Genomic DNA, 16,365 nt, shown 5'->3' with positions numbered 1-16,365 from the left:
TTCGGTCACACTGCACCGAAACATCGATGTTGAAAACAAAACATCGATGTATCGGAAAAATCTGAAAACATCGATACTATCGAAATCACCATCGATGTTTTTGCAGCTCTAATATTTGGTATTCATAGCAAATACATTGCTTCAGATAAGTGCAAAATGGGTTGTTTTGGATAAGTAAAACATGATTCGTTATAAATACGACTTTAACTTCTACCCATTGAGCTGCGAGCTCTTTAACCCGGAAAGAAATGGCTTTACTACAAAAAAAAATGGTAAATACAACAAGAAGAGTTTTTAATATTTAAATAAATAATATGAGCCTTATAGCGGCATTTTCATATATGTCTCCTCGGCCTAGTGGCACTCACAACAATTTTTTACATATTGCATTCTCGTTCACTATTGAAGATGGATAATAGACATAACATGTAAGCATTAAAAATATAAAATTATAGTACCCCGAAATAAAATTTACATTTATCTAGGGAGTATCGTAAAACCCCGATACATATGGTTGTGGTCGCCTGTGGTCAACGAGTCCAGGAGACTTTAGTTATGATTAAATCTGCTATTCTCTTCAATTATTATCAAGAATATTTGAAGTTTTCAGTATTTACCGAGGAGCACTTAATGGACGAATTCAGCGAAAAATTATCGGACTGGCGTGACCTTTTTCCGCAAATGTTTGAGTTCGAACTCTTACGTCTAAGATTTCCCAATCAAAGTGAGGCGGAATGGAGAAATCTTTTCAAACCATGTGCAGCACAACGATTATTTTTACCGGTAAGCAATATTTTTGAATATATATTTAACCCTTGGATGAGCGGTAAGGTCCCTGAGGATTTCGATTTTCAAATAAAGATTACTCCTAGTTCGGCCAAGAAAAGGTATATTTCAATTAAAGTTTTGCGCATCTTTTAATACTATGAAAATCGGTGCATTAATTGCGCTATAACTACTAATTTTTTTCTCGTATATCAGTGGGAACGGCTCTGGGTGCCTTTTCGATTTTCAAATGACGATAACTGCTAGTTCTACCAAGAAAAGCTACCAATGGCTGAACATCTATTCCATAATTATAGGCTTGTTCGTCTTTTAAGATAAATACGAAGAAAATCAGTGCACTGGTCTAGAAACTTTCCTTTATATTACCAAAAAAAAAACCCCACCGGACGACATCAACAGTTACAAGTTTGCTCCCTAAAAAAAATTATTTATGTAATAAACAGGTTGTTTTCCCTTCGTTTTGCGTAGAATGCTTTGAGTAAAATTAATTTTTAATTTGTCAATTTTTTTTTAAATGCACGTAAAGGTCACTAGAGACCTTACCGCTGAAATAAGGGGTAACATGTTACTGCTAACACGAGGGTCAATTGAGTTAATTCTATTAAATGCAAATCCTCATTTTTAAAGTCGTTGCTGACAAATGTGGATTCATTGCTTTATGTTGATACGGACATTTTATTTTTATCTCCAATTACTGATGTGTGGCAGTTCTTAAACAAATTTAATGAGAGTCAAATTGCTGCACTTGCGCCGGAGCATGAAAGCGAAAACATTGGATGGTATAATCGCTTTGCACGCCATCCGTTTTATGGTCCACTTGGAGTTAATTCTGGAGTAATGCTTATGAATCTTACTCGAATGAGACAATTTAATTGGGAGCAACATATATTGCCTATATATAAAGAGTACAAGCTACGTATTACCTGGGGTGACCAGGATATTATAAATATACTTTTCTATTACCATCCTGACAAGTTATATTTAATGCCATGCGAATATAATTATCGTCCTGATCACTGCATGTACATGAGTATTTGCAATATATCTCATTCTGGGGTAAAATTAATTCATGGTAACAGAGGATATTTCCATTCTAATAAGCAACCTCTTTTTAGGGAATTATATAAAGCTATAGAAACTTATCAATTCGGCTCAAGTATTTACGAAAATTTTTTATTGCCCTTACGCTTGGCATTAAGTGATAAATTAGTAAATGATTCTAGTTGCGGTAAGATATCTAAAGATGTTATTATTATAGCAAACCGTATTTTTGGTAATAAATTTTAAAGTTTTAAGACAAAAGTTTTTACTATTTTATTCTACCATTGCAAATTTTATTGGAGGACAGTTGAAAAAACTGCAAATGGTGCAGAATAATCGGCATCACACCATGGTTCCCTGGATCGGCCTTATATGGCTTATGGACAAGGATCTAAGGTAAAAAGGGTTTGTGGACTGACATTTTGCAGGCTGTGGGTTAGTCCGTAACCTGTATCAGAAATTTGACGGTATCACTATGCAAGCGGAGGAATGGGCCCACTCAACCCTGTCATCCGCAAATCTCAACTATGAATAAAAAGCTCCACCATCTAAACACTTATTTAGCAGACGCCCCTCGATGCCTTCATCGAGGTTATCCTAGTTTATGGAAGTACTGTCATAAGTAAAAAGGGGAATTGCTGATTGGATTCGTTAAACTTAAAAAGCTTATTCTGTGTAACACATTTTACACAACATTCATTAACATCAACCTGTAATTCTTTTATTGTAGAAAACTTGAATGTATCCACATTCTGCTTCTTCTAGGACGATAGGATAGTATTCGAAGTAAGATTGTAAGTAAGATCTAATGAGAATGAAGTGGGTTGAGAAATCAACCCAAAAAGTCATTAATGTGCTGTGTAGAGCCTTCTCAAAACCTGTCCTATAAACTGACCCTCAAAGCTAAGGCGAATCGTGACTTACCTTTTGCGAATATCTGACCACCATGAAGCGTACCGGCGAAGATCCGACCAAAACTTTCAATTCAAATTCACAGTGTTGATGCTGATAAAGGTTGTACTACCATCTTCACCATTAGTGGCGAATTCAAGGGTGGGATGTATAGGGCGAGCAGAGGCCTTACCGATAAAATAGTAACTACAGAGAAAATAATCTTTGTTATAAAGTAACTGTACCCCTACAAATTTCTAGACCGGATGGCATAACTGTCGACCGTTTTTCTTCTTGCGCTCTCGTTGCGAGCACAACCGAAAAAGGTCATACTCTCCCGCTCTGAACAAGAGACTCTTGCTGTCTTCATTTATGTTTTCTGTTGAGCTCTTTTCGTTGTTTTTAAAAAACAGCAAAAACATACATATATATTATGTGTTAAGCTTTATAACTAGTAAGGCGTTCAGATTTTCTGCACTAATCGAACTTCTTCGTTCACTTAATATAAAGTGTAGGGCTGAGAATGCCCGTTCGACGGAAACTTGCGTTGCAGGTGTGGCCAGGACAACCTGCGCTAGTACACTTATATTAGGAAACTTAAGCTGCAAGTCATTAAAAAATTCCAATATATTTGAATTTAATGGCAGGCGACCAAATGTAACGTCGTTTTCGATGTCAGCATAAATTTTTACAAGTTTTGCAGAAATAAGATATTTTTTGCTTTCTGACACTGTCTGAAAATCGTCCAAAAATGCCGAGAGCAGCGACTTCTCTTCAGATATGGATGTGACGAGAATGAAGAGTCAAACATCTCTTCACGCACAGGAGTTTCGACCTATGGAACATTTCGTTTTTGTGCCTTAAATAATAAAACAATAATAAGTATAAAATATTTTATGAGTTTTAGTTTAGTACAAGTATTAGTTTTTGACGAAGACAATTTTAATTATTAACATAGTTTCTCAAAATTACAACATAAACAAAACAGGACCCAATTTTCAAACATTCTACGACATACAGCTTACTTGTTTTAACTCAAATAAACGAAAAGCTATTTTTTTTAAATTAGCCTTTGCTATCGATTTCTGAATGTTCGTCAGCATACAATTTACCCGAGGATCCATGTAAATCGCTGCCAACATTGCTTAATTTTCTAACAATTTGCTTTCTCTTATTTGTCAATGTGCCCATAGTTTTTTTTAATCAAATTGTGGCTATTCTCGCATTTCAATTTTAGTTGCATCCATTCTACAAAGAACTCACTATAAACTAAATTTTTGTCTTGTACCTTTAGGGTTGCCTGGTATGTATAACTGAAAGCGTCAATGTACATTTCGATCCAATCACAATCGACATCTACACAAATAAGACTGCGTAGCCAGGAAATCCTTTAAGTCCATTAATTTTTTAGCCTTAAATAGGTTGAATTCCACCAAGTAGCAACGTCGAGCAATGGTATGTTTCTTTGGTTCTCAATTAAAATACGTCTGCATAGATTTTATAAATAGTATGTATATATATCAGAAAACGGCATGACTGTATCCACCCCTTAAATTACCATGTTACTTACATAGTACTACCCACACAAGCAGCCGAAATTGCGACTGTTTCTGTTTTTCATAAGCCTAAGGGCTGTCTGCAGTGGCAGCCGCACCAACGCGACAGCAGGTAGCGAAAGTTATATAATGCTGCTGTCGCGTCGGCGCGGCTGCCAGTGCAGACAGCCCTATGTAAATTAAATTTTTACCTGTAGATTTGATCTAGTGATATTCCATAATCATCTAAGATTTCTAGAATTTTCTTCTTCATTTATATTCCAGTGTGAGATTCCCAGAGCTCAATCATGCCTAAAGTCTTTACAATAATCTCGGTTTTAACCAAGGTTGAGTGGATCTTTTGCAAATATATTCCTAGAATGGCTTTATCCATTCTCGTGGCAACATCGATTTTCAGCGACACCTGCGTTGCCTTCACAAGAGCCCTTATGTTTTCTTTGACAGACTGCTCTTTGACTGATATAAAATTCATAATATTTCGAGATGTTACAGGGTTCATGCCAAGTGCATTGTATATTGGATCCATTATTTCTTTGAACCCTTCACTGTCTAGAAATATAAATGGTTTGCCGTCCGTGGTTACTATTCTAATCAAAGAAGAAACAATTGCTTCTTCGCTTGTTTGATACGATATTCTTCGTTTTTCTCCACATTTAGTTAATGTTGAATATCCAGCATTGTTCCACTCATTAAAAATATCCATATGTTTAGTAGTTAAATGCCGTCTTAAGTTTGTTAAATGATTGCCGGACAATTTAATACCGCAAATACTACAAACTGATTTATTCTCTTCCAAATTAAATTTGAAGAATTGGTGCACTTTTTTATTTAAATCTCTTCCTATTTTGCACAACAAATATTTTTTACAACTTCACACGCTCAATTCACGATCGCAATTAATATTGTATTTCGACTGCAAAACAGGCGTTTAAGGATTTGCTTGCCTATGCGTGTGAATGTATGTATACCAATACATACGCAAAAGACCTTTTGCTTCACTGAACTGAAAAAAACGGTTTCGCTCTCAGCGCGAGCGTGCTCATTCAAAAATCCATAAATCGGTTGCTCTTTGAGTCTTTTCGTAAAGAGTCAGGAAAATACAGTTATTTGCAGACAACGAGAAACGGTCGACAGTTATTTGCGAGCTCTGCATATGACCGATAACCGTATGCAAATACCTCGTTTTATAAATCTTATGGGATTGTCTGGCTCACTTTGTTTTGCAGATCAAGAATATAATTTATGAAGTCTGCCACGTATTTTCTGCCTGTTACATACATTGCTCAATTTTATCTTACTATTCCATTTTTCATAAAATATGTCGAAGTGTATAAAAGGCACACTCATGATGTCCTCGACGTATGCTGATTCAGAGCTATCGAATAAAGAGTTATTTACATTTCAAGTTTCCATATATAAGGTGCTGCTGACTCAGCGGGTTGCGCTTGCTGACCATGCAAACGTGGCTGCTGACGCTACAGCGAAAACGTACTGTTTTGTTTGTTTGTGAGTGCGTGAATGCATGCTCAAGTAACTTAAAACGGTACTACCTAGGCAATTGGCGTAAGTCTTACGCCGTAAGAACAAACAAACCTTTGAAACACCCTGTATACATTAACAATGATTTAAGGATTATCTACTTTAACAATCAGTCGATGAACCGACATGGTTAGGAATATTATCGATACATCGATTACGCAATTATTGTATGTATATCGATACATTGCAAAACTTTTAAAGTTAATTTATATTTGAGCTTTCAATTTAAAACTTGATAATTAAAATAATTTGTATACCACAATTATATTTCATTTAGAAGGATATATGCATATTTATGCATGTTTACAGTGAAATCCAAATATATTTACAAATATGTACTCGACTATGGTTGGCTCCAAATTATTTCTAGGAATTAGAGCTTTAAAGCTAAAATTGTTAGCTTTGCATTTACTTATGGTATAAAGCTTAACTAGCATATGAGATTCCTTTTAGTCTGTGTTTAGATTGACTCGTGCAGCTTGTTTTGTAGTATATGCTATTTCATAAAATATAAAGAGCATACCGAACATGTACATGTATGTATTTAGTTAGAGTAAAGACATAAACACAATGTAAATAAATAAAAACACTATTAAGCGGCTTTTAGTATTATGTTTGTACACACGTACTGTGCACTTGAACGTGTGTTTGTTTGTATACATACATACATATATATTTGTGATTACAAACGAGTTTTCATATACACATGTACATGCATACATTTGTATGTATGTATGTAGTTATTACAAGAAATGCTCTTTGTGTGCTTTAATACAATATCCTTGTTATTGACATGTAGGAGTTATGCTTAAAATCAAAAGTCTTGTTATAGAGTTTAATTTTCAAACATAATCTTGGGTCAGTTTGGACATACTATGTAGTATGTAAATATGTATGTATGCCATATGTTTGTATTTACATGCATACATAAATACCTTAATGTGTGTTAAAATATCTGGTACATATATACATACATATGTGAGCTTATGAGTGCGCGTGTGTGCATTCTCCAACATCTATGTATGTATGTACATATGTACATATGTAAATGCAAAAAATCTGATATGTAGGTTTTTCTGTATTAAAAATAGACAAAACAATTACTTTGCTGTATTAATGGTGACCAAGGTTTGGAGTGTCAGATGGTCATTATACACATAAATACATACATATTTATTTATTTTGAAACATATTATTTTCTGATAATTTTGCATTTCCTAATGAAAAACTTTCCAATTTCTTTTGGTAGTTAGCTGAATTATAAATAAAATAAATTAAAATTAGAAAATCTGCACCCTGTCTGAATAAAATATAAAGAAAGTTATATTTTTCAATAAGAGTAGGGTGCCATAAAAATGTGTATGCCAAAAGTTTTTAATTTTGTTAAGTAAATATGAAATTATTTTTGCAAAATGAAATATTAAATATTAGGATAACTAGGTTTAGTTAACTACGGTTAGTTTTTAAACATTTTCCTCCAAATTTTAAATGGTTTGTTGATAATTACAGAAATACACGACAATTATTTAACTAGCAGTAAATATACTACTGGTCACAAAAACCGACCAATTTAGATATATTTTTTTTTAATTTGTCTTAACATATTCATCTTTAATTTAATTTAACATTCATCTTTAAGATGAATATAGTTTTAACTTTAGTTATACAAAATTTCATATGTATGTTTTTTTTTTCTAACAAAAAAAGAGATAGGAGGATAATATCATAATTGATAAAGTGCTCACCGGAATTTTTATACACTTTGACATTTTTGTAAAAAATGGAAAAGGGTATTAAGTTGCTCAAATGTAATTAACAGGGAGAAGGAGGCGTGGCAAACCCCATAAAGTATATATATTGTTGATCGCCTCGACGAGCTGAGTCGATATACGCGCATGCCCGCCTGTCCGCGTCTGTATGAGTGCGTCCTCAGCAACTAAAAGAGCAGAGCACCAAATTTGTATGTAGGTGCTCCTATATCCCAGCTAAATCGCTGTTATGTGTGTATGTGGTCGCCTCCCTCTCCCCGAAAAATCGAAAAAACGAATACATATAAGGCAGTACAAAAATCTTAAAAATCTTAAATAAATTGCACAATTGCCTAGTCATGTTTTCGACCGACTTGTAAAATTTCAGTACGATCGGATAAATAACTTAGCAATTATTTACATTTCATTATTTAAAATAGACAGCGGGGTGCACGTGCTGACGCGCCATTCAAGCGTCGCTGCCGACGCAGAGGCGCCGTCGCTGCTGACGCTACAGCGAAAACGAGCTGTGACGCGTTAGCTGTTTTGTGTGTGTGTTTGTGAGTGCTTGCGTGTGTTTGCTGCGATACCCTAGTCAAAGTGTATTTAAATGTTGGTGGCGCCCAACTTTGTCCACTTGTTTTAAATTCTAATTAATAATATTAAAAAAATATTACTTAATTCAATTCTGATTAATATTTTTAAAACATTACTTAATTCAATTCATTTTCATTTGAAATAAATGCATTCGCTTAAGAGACAGTAATAAAAAATATTCTACTTTATGGAAATTACTATTTAAAAAAATGAAGCAAGCTGCTTGTAAAAATGATTCTGCCAACTCTACAAATACGCAATTTGAAATTTCTATGGAATAATATCAAATTAATCAGACCTTATTTTTGAGACTTTGCAACTAGAACTAATCACCATAAAATAATTTTAATATACATATGTATGTATGTACATATGTATAATTTGGAATTTTTCGTTGAAGAAGCAGAAAGATACAAAAGGAAACGGTGAACCACACTGTTGCCAAAATAATTAAATATGTGCATTATGTTGTTGCATACTAGTATACATAGTATACATATGAACAATGTACAATATGAATGCATACTTTTTATTGCATTTATGACTTTAAGTGAACATACATACATACATATAATATTGTGTGCGCTATAATAATAATAATATGTATGTATGTATATACATAGTATATAAATATAAATACATCAGTGAATAATGTGACTGAGATTGTAAATCTGACAGTGAATGCATGCGATAATATAAGTTTGCTTAAAGTTGCCTGCTAATCAATATTTGTATCAACCGCTAAAGTTACCCACATTTGAGTATTTTTGTATACACTTTAATTTTTTTTAAGTTAGTCGATATAGCAATGTCCGAATGTCTGTCTGGACGTATAAGCAACAGGATCTGAGCAACTACAAGAGATAGAGCAACTAAATTTGGTATGCAACTGCTTCTATACCCGATGCAAAATGATTTTAGTTTACTTTTTTATTTCCTCCCTCCTAAAGATCTACGCTCACAATATTATACGAAAAAATCTGAAAAAAAGTCTAACGATGGTGATAGATCGAATAAATAATATAGACATACATATTAACATTTATATTTTTTATTTAGACAATGAGGTGCGCTTGCTGACGCGCCATACAAACGAAAATGAGCTGTGATGCGTTATCTGTTTTCTGTGTACATGTGTTTGGGAGTACGTGTGTGTGTTTGCTGCGACAAACTTTAATGCGCTTATGTACTTGTTTTTTTTTTTTTTTTTTTTGAGGTGGGTGTTTTTGGAATCTAATATATACATATATGTATGTACATATGTATATACTATGTTCTCAAAACAAAAACAAAAAAAGTTGAAAAATACACGTTTTTACGTCGAGCGTTGGACTAATTCAATATCAAATTTACTGTTATTAAACTTTAACATATACATATGCATACATACATATGTCTTTTGGGTTGCGTGACTTTTAAAACGTTTAGTCACTGAATGACAAACGAAAATAATACAAAAGCTACATTTGTGTTTATAAGGGTGTTTATGGTAAGTACTTCTGAAGAAAGGAATATGGTAAAAAATGTCTATAAAATTAGGATGAAAAGATTTTAAAGTTAAAGTAACAGTCCATTTTTGTTATCTTCTCTGTTTCACAAGATCATAGGTATTACATACATATGAATACATGTATATGTACGTACATGTATATTCATGAAATAATAAGTGATTCCTTTTGGCATTTTGATAACGTATTGTATATAGTAAAATTACATACATATGTATAATATTGAAGTACCTTCCCGACGCACAGTGTTGCTAATGTCTAATACATCTTACAAAAATAAGCTCCATACCACAAACAAATTTTTTTTGTGCTTAATATCCATAATAGCTATGATTTTTATATAAAAAACTTTTTTTTTAATATAAAAAGCAGCCGGAATAATACAACGCGTTTTTAATTTTTCGAAAAGAGATGCACTGTGCGTCGAGCAAACGGTGGAAGGAATAGTTGATAATACCCATACATATACATACATACATACATAAGTACGAAGGTATTGTTTTTTTTTTTTATTGTATATGTACATATTGAAACTGTTCTTGAAGCTTAGTGATTTACAAACAAAATTTAGTTGACGTCAATAGTTTATAGACGACAATTTTACACAGACAGTTGCTCAGATTAATCTATAGCGATGAGAACTATATCGCGTACTGTGTTTGTAATATTACTTTCAGTATGCCTAGCATCTGTAGGAAATACCCTGCACAAGGAAAATTTTCGAATTCTGACTGAATCGGAACAGCGTCTACCCAGCGAACTGATGACAGAAATAATAAAACTTGTTACTGGCGATGGTTTTCTGACTCGGTTCTTCAATTTACTAAGTGATATAACATACGCGGTAGCTCGCATTGACCAGGTCAATGCTGTATATTCGATCCATAGCATAGCTGTAGAGCAGATGGAACTTGTAAATAAAAGAATTTCCGATATTAATAATAGTGTTGAAGGTGCTTTGGAGTATATTGATAAAAGTCTCACGGACTACTTGATAGACAAGAGCATTTTGAAATCAATATTAAAAAATAACAGCCCGGCTATAAAGACTGGAACACTAAATGGTGCGTGTCATGTTGTGGATAGCCTTATCAAAATATGTATTATAGAATTGCAGAATTGCTGTAACATTACCTTGAAACCAAACTTATCTTTATGCGAAAGTATACGACCCTTAATAGCTACTGGTATTCAGTATATATTCAATATTTCACAAACTCTTAATCGATTAAAGTTGTGTTTAAAGAGCAATAGACATGGTACGGGTTGTGTTCAAACCGCCTACAATGACTTTCTCAATCTGCTTAAGGGCTTGGATCAGATAATGAGTAAAATTACACGGTTGATGCACTTAAGAATCCTATATTCGAGATGCTGCATTTCCTTGGCATTAGTGGAAATAAATTAAGGTGTTAATATTTAATCACGAAGTAAAATTATAGAGCGTCTTGTATATGATCCGATTTTATTTAAATAAATAGCAATTGTTTTCAACACTTGCATCTTTAATCCTTAATACAAAACAATGTTGTTGAAACATGACTTTAAACTTGATTGCATTTGATTGTGTGGAAAATTATCTGGTAAACATTTGGGTTCATTTGTTACATCATCAAAAGCTTCTGTATAAATTTGAGTGCCACGCCGAGTGAGCCTGTAAGCCGATACACGCCCATGCTTAATTCTAATGTCATAAAATATTTTTAACTCATCAATCTTGTTAAGCAACGGCTGGAAGTCTTGTTCAGCATCCTTTAAAAATGTACACCGTATTTCGTAATTACCAAAAAGAAGACAGTTAAAAATCCGTTGGATCCTAAACTCAAGCTGCTGAATAATATATTTTCCAGTCATCTCAGTCATAGCAAATACGTCGTACGCGGTCGTAAGCTCACTTCCGGCTGCGCACTTAAAAATTTGTGCAGAATAAAACTGCAAGAATTCCATATACTCTTTACAGCAGGTAGCATCTCCTTTGAAATTCCATTTGTCCAGCACAAATTGTTGAACGTCGGCATATTGTACAAAAGCCTTCTGAGTGGCGATGAAAGCATTTTGCGTGTACTCTAAGGCTTCGTCCAAAATCTCTGAGAATGTTATGTGAAAAAATTCCATTTCCTCAAAATAATTTGTTAACAATAACTTAACTGAAGTGGGCAGTGATGATGGAATCTGACGAAGCTTTAGCAAAAGCGTGCTACTGCAATTTTTCGATACTTCAAAATATTGCTCGGAGTCACGGGCTAATGCATTTGCTATATCCGCTGTCGCATAGAAGAACTCTGGCAGTTCGTATAGTTTTTTCATTTGACTTAGCGTACTCTTATAGTTTCCATCAACATCGCCAAGAACTTTAGATGTTGTGAGATTTTTCTGAAGATTTTCAAGAAAACTTCTAAGTTGATTATGCAACGATTGTTTCGACTGATCTGCCAATCTCATAGCATTGTAAAAGTCTGATGGTATATATTCGCTGCTAGTTGAACGACTTTGATGCCATTTATCGAGGCCAGTAAAGTGTCTGCTAACATATTCATAAGACGGTAAACATTGAAGAGTCAAAAGAGCAGCAATCAACGAAAATGTATTTTGTCTCCAGAGCCACATGATTTATATTTTTTATGCCAACTAAATTCGAATAGTCAATTAACACATCTTTAGGAAGCTTGGTAAAGTATTTGACACAGTCGAATATGCAAAGTAATACAGAATGACAGAACACAGATGTGGTTGTCTTTTTGTTGCTCAAATACAAAAATCGAAAGATCTAAAATTAGCACAACAATTTTTTTTTCTCAAATTTGTATATTCCCTCCGATACCCAATAAAATAAAAAAAGCCGTTGGAAAGTATTATTAAATAAAGTCTTTGATTTTTAAAGTAAATTCTCAAATTTTTAGATACAGTTAGTTTAGTTCTATAAAATATTTTAACTATTCTCAGCTTGTTTAGGGTATAATTTTATAAACTGTTCTCAGTTTATTTTTGTTTCTTAAATCTATATATGAATGGTACAGAAAACAAGTGGACAAACTTAAGTTGGGCGCCACCAACTTTTAGATACACTTTGACTAGGGCATCGCAGCAAACACACGCATCCACTCATGAACACATACACACAAATCAGCGGACGCGTCACAGCTGGTCGCAACGACGGCGCCGCTGCATCGGCAGTGACGTTTGTATGGCGCGTCAGCACGTGCACCCCGGTGTCTACATTGAAAATTTAAATGTAAATAATTCCTAAGTTATTTATCCGATCGTTCTGAAATTTTTACAATCGGTCGAAACTTTTTTACTGCCTTATATCGTTTTTTTTTTCGAAATGCGGGGAGGGGCAGGAAATTAAAGAAAGAAAAGATAAAAGCGTAGTGTCCTGGATATAGGAGCACCTACATACATACCACATTTGGTTGCTCTAGCTCTAGCTTATAGTTGCACTCATACAGACGGACGTACAAACAGACGGACATGGCTATATCGACTCAGTTTGTCAAGAAATGCCCTGTTACATACATTTGCACAACTTCATGATGCCCTTTTTTCATTTTTTTCAAAAATGCCAAAGTGTATAAAAATATATACATATAACATAAATGGTGCAGTGTGAGAGTATAAAATTAATTTTCCAATATTGAGTACAATGCTTATTTTTTCTCTATACACTAGAAAAAAAAGATATAAGTACTACTCAAACAGACGGTAATTCGGCTTTAAATGTTGGTAGCAGCTTCTAAAAATGTTCAAGCTACCAAAGAAACATCGAAATACTTATACATATATTTCTTTAATATTTTTAGAAAGCATTTTAACGACAACTATGAGTTTATTGGATGTTTATCACAATGTCGGAATTGAATATATTATCAACACCCACAAGCAAAGATGCATGCAATGGGAAAGTTTTAGAGAATGCAGATGAAGATGCATATAAGGAACATAAACTTAAAGTCAATAAGGGAAACCCTTATCAAATAAGCTGTGATGATGATAACGATGTTATCGTTGTTGAAATAATAAGTGGTTGTGAAGGGATTGATGCGAATAATTCAATTTCAATATTGGATAGTAATTTAGGAAAATTGCATATAGACACGATCCATTCTGACGACACATGTAAATCCAAATACAATGGTAGTCTACAGAGTAATGAATGCATTCTGGACGGCTTTCAAAAATCATTTTTAAACCAACATTCACACAATTTTCAAAAATCACAATCACTAGATTTATATGATGAAGGCGGTGCAGTCTTTAACTTAGATCAGCATGTACATGATCGGTTACCAAGTATAAATGAGCAACGCATTGCGGATTGTAAATTAAATGCAGATAACTATGTAGTTTCCGAGCCAATTAAACAATCTGACTACGTTCATAAGCCAAACGGAAAAGTTATCCAACGTTCAATGACTCGTCCAAATATACCATCTACAATATTCCAAGCTCCTGACGCCCGGCCCATTTATCCAAATGTGCCTTATAGCCCATATGGTAGTCCATATAGCAGTCCTCAATTTAATCGACGTCGAGCTCCACTACGTGAATCTCGTCGAATTTCTATTGATAAATCAGGAAGCTTTCTTCAACTCAACCAGTACAAGTTGATGGATAAAATAGGACAAGTATATAAACCATTCCACATATTTCAATGGTAAATTCATATATATTTATTTGTAAAAATAGGGCTCTTATGGACTTGTGAAGCTGGCCTATTCTGAAGAAGATTCTACACATTATGCTATGAAAATTCTATCCAAAAAGCGATTGATAAGACAAGCTGCTCTAATGAGACGTGGACCCAAACAGACAACGTCTCCCTTAGATCGTGTTTATAGGGAAATTGCCGTTTTAAAAAAGCTCGATCACCCTAATGTTGTGAAACTTGTTGAAGTATTAGATGATCCACAAGAAGATTCGCTTTATATGGTATTTGAATTGGTTAAAAAAGGGGAAGTACTTAGTATACCAACTGATAAACCTTTGTCAGAAGAACGAGCATGGAATGTTTTTCGGGATTGTCTGCTGGGACTTGAATATTGTAAGACCTAACAATCCACTATTTGGGAACATAGCTTAGTTTTATTTTCTTAAAACAGTGCACTATCAAAAAATAATACATGCTGACCTGAAACCTGGCAATTTGTTATTGACCGAGTGTGGACGTGTAAAAATTGCAGATTTGGGAGTTTGCAATGAGTTCCTTGGAGAAGATGCAATGATGAGCAATGGGTCAACCGCTGGGACTCCTGCATTTCGAGCACCTGAAACACTTGTTTTGGGAAAGGTAAAAGTATCAGTGAAACAATTTTATCTATAGGTCATGGTCGTAATGTGACTTTTCTAAACATTTTTTCCCCCATAAACGTATTAACCACTAGCTGGATTACCAAGTAATGCTTTTATAAAAAAAAAAAACTGAAAAATAACATTAAAATCTCATTTTCATTTAAAAAATACAAAATAAGACTTATTAAGCTAGAACTATATATTCGAAAATATTGTCTGATTAAAATTTATCCATCAAGCCTGTATAAAATATTGGTAAACACAGCCCTCTATACAACTATTTGCTTCCGTAGAACTGTTTGCCTACTATTAAGCATAAAGCAGATGTCAAAAGTTTACATTATATTTGAAAAAATATTTTTAAAAGTTTTAGGGATAAGTAATATGAACGGAAAAAATTATGAAATTTTCTATTTCCTTTAAATATTTGTAGAATGTATATTGTGGTCGAGCAGCTGATATCTGGGCATTGGGAGCAACATTGTACTCTTTGATTTACGGAAATGTACCATTCGTTGCCAATTCGATACCTTTGCTATATGAAAAAATCCAAAACGAACCAGTCGTCTTTCCAGCTACACATGAAATTAGCGAGGAATTGAGATACTGTGTACTTCAAATGCTAGAAAAGGATGCATCCCGTCGAATAACATTGCCACAACTAAAGGTAAATTGAATGAAAATGTGTTACGAGCATAACAAAACATGCCATTTTTCGTAATTATAGATGAACAAGTGGGTTATTGGGAATGGAAGTTATCCTCTGCCAAATGTAGATGAGAATTGTTGCTTAGTACAAGTTGACGATGATGACATAAATTCGGTTGTACGTAGCATACCGAAGCTCGATACGCTGATACTGATTAAAACGATGTTGAAAAACCATTCGTTTGGAAACCCTTTTCTTAGAGCCATTTCTGGAAAAGTGCCGCAGCCTGGTGGCTCGCGGTTGGAGAAATTTGTTAAGGCCGGAAGGTCAAATTCAGCGCCTGGATCATATCATGTTCCTTTAAATAGGTATAGGTATATACATTGAAGCTCTGAAGCAAAAATACTTTCAACCCTATTTACTTGCAGGCAGTCATCTATAGACATTGGACTCCCGTCGTTAACTGAACATTGTGCAAATCAGAATAATGAAGATGTATAATTATATAGTATGAGTAAAAAAATGTAACTTTCTAACAAGTTACCGGCAAAACAAGTTAATTCTAATAATAGTAATCAGCTAGTGTTTTAAATAAGAATATATCCAAAAATAAATACATACTAATTTGCTTTGTTATTGCTTCAAAAAAACTCTTGATACAAATATGTGGATCCTCCAAATAAATAATGTCGGAATTAATTTGCGTAATTTTATTTTATTTCATATACATATGTTAAGACAGATGTTTGTATTCTATACAT

General features: G+C 33.8%; 3 protein-coding genes across 7 annotated transcripts; 2 read left to right on the top strand and 1 right to left on the bottom strand.

The window, feature by feature from the left end:
* Positions 1 to 37: 37 nt before the first annotated feature.
* LOC108602184 (glucoside xylosyltransferase 2) lies at positions 38 to 2,075 on the top strand. Of its 5 annotated transcripts, XM_017990226.2 has the most exons (5): positions 106 to 272; positions 328 to 428; positions 486 to 783; positions 1,414 to 1,842; positions 1,902 to 1,989. In XM_017990226.2, the coding sequence occupies exons 1-5, from the start codon at positions 249 to 251 to the stop codon at positions 1,911 to 1,913; spliced, it is 864 nt and encodes a 287-aa protein (XP_017845715.1). In that variant the 5' UTR covers positions 106 to 248; the 3' UTR covers positions 1,914 to 1,989. The 5 variants fall into 5 exon arrangements, with proteins under 5 accessions (XP_017845714.1, XP_017845716.1, XP_017845717.1 ...); XM_017990225.2 differs by having other exon boundaries at positions 38 to 272; positions 1,495 to 2,075; XM_017990228.2 differs by lacking the exons at positions 1,414 to 1,842; positions 1,902 to 1,989 and adding an exon at positions 982 to 1,180 and having other exon boundaries at positions 42 to 272.
* A 4,186-nt stretch (positions 2,076 to 6,261) lies between these two features.
* On the top strand, positions 6,262 to 16,365 carry LOC108604224 (calcium/calmodulin-dependent protein kinase kinase 1). The gene is made up of 7 exons (XM_017993588.1): positions 6,262 to 6,349; positions 13,467 to 14,291; positions 14,353 to 14,707; positions 14,766 to 14,953; positions 15,389 to 15,622; positions 15,683 to 15,972; positions 16,033 to 16,365. Exons 2-7 carry the CDS (start codon positions 13,500 to 13,502, stop codon positions 16,103 to 16,105), a joined length of 1,932 nt encoding a protein of 643 aa, XP_017849077.1. The 5' UTR covers positions 6,262 to 6,349; positions 13,467 to 13,499; the 3' UTR covers positions 16,106 to 16,365.
* Positions 10,186 to 12,421, bottom strand: LOC108604225. The gene has a single exon (XM_017993590.2). The coding sequence runs from the start codon at positions 12,271 to 12,273 to the stop codon at positions 11,179 to 11,181; it is 1,095 nt and encodes a 364-aa protein (XP_017849079.1). The 5' UTR covers positions 12,274 to 12,421; the 3' UTR covers positions 10,186 to 11,178.

Source organism: Drosophila busckii, unplaced genomic scaffold (genome assembly GCF_011750605.1).
Source record: "Drosophila busckii strain San Diego stock center, stock number 13000-0081.31 unplaced genomic scaffold, ASM1175060v1 hic_scaffold_35, whole genome shotgun sequence".
NCBI classification, from domain to species: Eukaryota; Metazoa; Arthropoda; class Insecta; order Diptera; family Drosophilidae; genus Drosophila; species Drosophila busckii.
Note: the sequence above shows the minus strand (reverse complement) of the source record. Positions and strands in the feature narration are given on the sequence as shown.

Coding starts and splice junctions, on each gene's coding strand:
- LOC108602184 (XM_017990224.2), top strand. CDS start 249: ATGGCTTTACTACAAAAAAAAATG. Junction 273..327: donor CTTTACTACAAAAAAAAATG/GTAAATACAACA, acceptor TGAGCCTTATAG/CGGCATTTTCATATATGTCT. Junction 784..1,413: donor CACAACGATTATTTTTACCG/GTAAGCAATATT, acceptor TCATTTTTAAAG/TCGTTGCTGACAAATGTGGA.
- LOC108604225 (XM_017993590.2), bottom strand. CDS start 12,273: ATGTGGCTCTGGAGACAAAATACATTTTCGTTGATTGCTGCTCTTTTG.
- LOC108604224 (XM_017993588.1), top strand. CDS start 13,500: ATGTTTATCACAATGTCGGAATTGAATATATTATCAACACCCACAAGC. Junction 14,708..14,765: donor TCTGCTGGGACTTGAATATT/GTAAGACCTAAC, acceptor TTCTTAAAACAG/TGCACTATCAAAAAATAATA. Junction 15,973..16,032: donor TATCATGTTCCTTTAAATAG/GTATAGGTATAT, acceptor ATTTACTTGCAG/GCAGTCATCTATAGACATTG.